Source organism: Branchiostoma floridae, chromosome 2 (assembly GCF_000003815.2).
Source record: "Branchiostoma floridae strain S238N-H82 chromosome 2, Bfl_VNyyK, whole genome shotgun sequence".
In the NCBI taxonomy this organism is placed as follows: Eukaryota; Metazoa; Chordata; class Leptocardii; order Amphioxiformes; family Branchiostomatidae; genus Branchiostoma; species Branchiostoma floridae.
Window position 1 is genome coordinate 21226613 of NC_049980.1, and position 4026 is coordinate 21230638.

Consider the following 4026-nt stretch of genomic DNA (forward strand, 5'->3'; position numbering starts at 1 on the left):
TTCTAATGGCAAAATGGACCATCATCATGAGTATTGTCCATTCACAAGTTCTCACATACTGAATCAGGTCCACTCTGGTCCGAACCTGGACCTGATCCACTGGACCTGAACCGGACCTGGACCTGGATTTTCTGTACCGGTACCCACCCATAGTCACGATTGTTGGGTCGTGGATAGTTCTTGTGCTCGGGAAGTAGTGACATAGGTTTGGGCATCCTAGCGGCTAATTCTAGAATTGCATGGGCTTTTTTGTCCAAAATTTCCAAAGGGGATAATAATAATGGATTTTATGATTCTTTAATATCATGTAGGTACTTTATACAAAGATGTACAAAACGAAATACAATTATGCAAAATATGTGAACATTTGCATGATAAATGAAAAATTTTATCATAGATAGCTTGTGACGCCAAGTTGCCAACACAAAGTGATGTAGGTTGTAGACAGAACCTGTGCGCGTTTTAGGTTTGGAAACGTTTAAACTTTCATAACAAACTTCTGACGCTCATTTAGTGATGGCTCAGCGTTACCTAGGTATTCGAACCCCCGGGCCCCAGGATGTGTATGTTCGTCACATCACACCAACATGACATCATTGTGTTGTGCTATGAACCTTTTCCTCATACTGTCAGGATGCTTTTGAATGTCGAGTAGAACCCTATTATCCTAGCCTTGCGGTTTTACCCGTATCATCGAGTGCTTCAGCTGTGATGGTCACGCACCATTTTGAGCAAGTGGCCCTGAGGGACGCGCGATTAACGAATTTTCCTATAAACTTGTGTTCAGCTCTACCAAGGTGTGCTTCCGGCGGTCGGTTAGTCGGCATGGCAGTCACGTGCATGCTTCTCACAAGCAGCGATCTGCTCTCATGGGTACGAGGGTGTGGCCTTATAAGGTGACAAACTCGGAGAAAGAAGTAGTTTTCCTGCACCTGATAATAACACTTCCATGATTCACGTTACCTTTGCAGTTCTATTTGGCTTACCGTCACCTTTGTTTCATTTTATGGTACGGCGCTATGAAACTCTGTTTTTATCAACAAAATATGCAGATATAGGAGAGATACCGATTGGCCATGTTGGACCTGACACGTAAGGAAGGGCATGATGAAAATTCCATTTCCTAGTCTGGATGATTTTCCTCACCAAAACAGGACAAACTACCTTAACAGAGAAAGGGTCATCTTCTATATGAACATGCCATGCTATTATTAACATGAACAAGTTTGGTGATACGAAGAATTCCCCCGTTCACAAGGAACAAAACGGCAGGCTAGTTCTGCAGTTCTTACTGAGCGCACCACCACGACCAGGGGCCGTTTGTACCACATCTCCGAAGCACTACTAGCTAAACCATGGTAAGTAAATTAGACTTATGCACCACATGTGTAGCTATGTTTACTCTATGTCTACAACATCATTATCTGTGCTTCTTTTCTGCTGAAACAGAATGATGTTGCTGTGGGGAAAAAAGTTATATTTTACATAAACTACAAAATTAACGTCTAAAAAGTGAAGGTAAAACCATCGAAATCGGCCTGCAGCGGTACTTGGGATGTTAACAAAATGTCTGATGCGGTAACGTTACATTTTATCCAACTGGTATTTCAAGTTTGTTGGCTTTTTGCAATGTCCGTCTAAATAAGCAAAATATTGGATGGAAAGGCCCAGGTTGGGAGGGTCACAAAGCCATCATTCGCATTGCCACCACAGAGTAGACCGGACTAAAAATACATCACCAGACAAGAGCGTAAAAAATACTTTTCTTATATTTCTGTGCTTTCTTAACACAAGTTATAGCATTGTTGAATAAAGCTTCTTGGGGGTCGCCAAATTCGCAAAGCGGAGGCCTTAGTCTCTACCGGTTATGTTAGGGAATTTGAACATCTTTCCTCAGAATATCTTCTCAAGTTGAAGTTTCAGGACGTAACGTAATGCCTTTCCCACGCAAGCTTGGCTAACAGTAAAACACCATCAGTTCTAGCCTGTACGATCGAATTCCAGGCATTCCAGATATTACCCGATGAGAACGTTTTGTTTTAGGTAAAAAAATGTGATCAGCACCTCTGTCCCCACCCACATGCCATGTAAGGTACAACAGCTGTCATTTCCTGTCTTCCATGTAGACTTGAGGTTTCGTTTGACCTCAAAGACATGCATGATTTATTGCTAGGGATTTATACTTAAATTCTATTGACCCCTCACTATACGTACAGAGAACCACTGCAGCAGGGAAAATACAACAGGCGAAACTCTACCAGAACAAGTTGAATTAAATGATTCTGCCTTTTCGTAACTCTAATCAATTCCCGTGACGGATACAGGAGCTCCTCTGGGCTTAATGCGTATTTTTGCAGTGCCTTGTATGTCTTTTGATGGTTTACTCTGGAGGGGGGTAAAGAGCTAAAACATAAACCACAGGCGTAAAAAAAGTCGCAAAACAAGCGTAAAACCCCGTGTTTGGAGATAAAGACGTTGCTATTTCCCCGCCCCAGGCAAGCAGGAAGGGTAAGAAGAAGGAAGGGAGCAAGCGGCCCCAGCGTGCCTCGTCTAACGTCTTCGCCCAGTTCGAACAGTCGCAGGTTCAAGAGTTGAAAGAGGTAAGCAGTTCTCATTATCTGTGACTTGCCAAGCTATTGTAAAGAACATTGGATTAGGACAGAAGTTTTGAGGTAATGTAGGCGTTCACACAAAAACACTTTGCAGTTGAAGGTGCCGAAACCTCAAACTAGCATAAGACACCCGAAAACGCCAAGTCCGGTGAGATGGCTGAATTTTAGTGATCAAGAATCATCAAGTGTTGATACAACATTGTGGGATTAGGTCTGACCCATTCGTGATACATTCTGTTCTGTCGTTCTTCGTTACAAAATAAAGTTACACGGTGTCTGTGTTGTCAGATCTTCCAGTAAGGGGCTGACTTGGGAATGACCAGTGGCCAGAAGCATAATTTAGTCAGGCTAGTGATTTACACAACCAAGAGTGTAAAGGTTTGGGAAAAAATCGGCTCCTACTGACTGATTTTCCTAGCAAATTATTCCTCTTTTTGTCATACCAACCACAGAAATGCCTGGTCGTAGCCAGGTTTTTGTTTCGCCTAGTCTCCGACCCGTATTTTTTTACAAACTTGAAATTGGTAACGCCGATCTTTTTTCTGTACATCATACTACATGTGTCACGTTGATCAACTGAAGCGTCCGGACAGTCCCTGGAAGTGTTTCAGTCTCTGTCCCATACTTTACATGTGCTAGTCTGACAGTTCTCTGTTGTGCACACACAGGCATTCACCATGATTGACCAGAACAGGGACGGGTTCCTGGACGTGCAGGATATCAGCGACACGTGGGCTTCCCTAGGTAAGATTGGGACAGGCTGGCGAATTTATTATGATCATATCAAGTCTACGTTCATATGCTTTGCAACTTCTATCCCCTACTCCCTGGCTACCTTTGACCATGATTGGCTCACCATTGGTAATATCTATAAGGTTAAGACTACCCAGTCAAGTGGAAGAAGGTGCGAAAATCGACCAAAGTAGGGTAGATAATTGCCAGGAGGGCTGATATCGCAAGACTCGCAAGAGGACGGACCTGAAGTCCATCGGAGGTCGCCATCTAGTAATCCGTCCATTACTTGAACAAAGGGACTAGCTTAGCACTGAAGACCATTTAAGCAATAAATCAATTAGCGCTCAGTTGTATTTTTTGCACGTCGAAACAATAAGGTTCAACCACCTTGGTCAAATCAGACTCAAATGTAAATTGATGTCCAGTCAGTCAGTCATTCATCTCATTTGTCTCAAAACGAGTCAAATGGAAGCGGAAAGTACATTGCTGTCCCAAAGCAAAATCTTAAGAATATTAAAAAAATCTGTGTCGTCGCTTTGCAACGCGCGATAACCGAACATTCCTTTTACATTTCAGGAAAGAAACCAGAGAAGGCTGAGGTGCAGAAAATGTGCCAGGAGGCAGGGGGCGCTATTAACTTTACCATGTTCCTGACGCTGTTTGGGGCCAAGATGGGAGG

At 43.2% G+C, this 4026-nt stretch overlaps 1 protein-coding gene across 2 annotated transcripts in view; it reads left to right on the forward strand.

Annotated features, from left to right (window-relative positions):
• Positions 1-1206: 1206 nt before the first annotated feature.
• LOC118409548 (myosin regulatory light chain 12B-like) overlaps positions 1207-4026 on the forward strand; it is a 4650-nt gene continuing 1830 nt past the window's right edge. Inside the window, exons 1-4 of one of the 2 annotated variants that reach the window (XM_035810650.1) lie at positions 1207-1358; positions 2496-2600; positions 3281-3356; positions 3924-4026. In XM_035810650.1, coding sequence (XP_035666543.1) covers positions 1356-1358; positions 2496-2600; positions 3281-3356; positions 3924-4026 — 287 coding nt within the window. In that variant the 5' untranslated portion in view covers positions 1207-1355. The remainder of the gene's footprint in view (positions 1359-2495; positions 2601-3280; positions 3357-3923) is intronic. The other variant, XM_035810651.1, reaches the window with a different exon arrangement.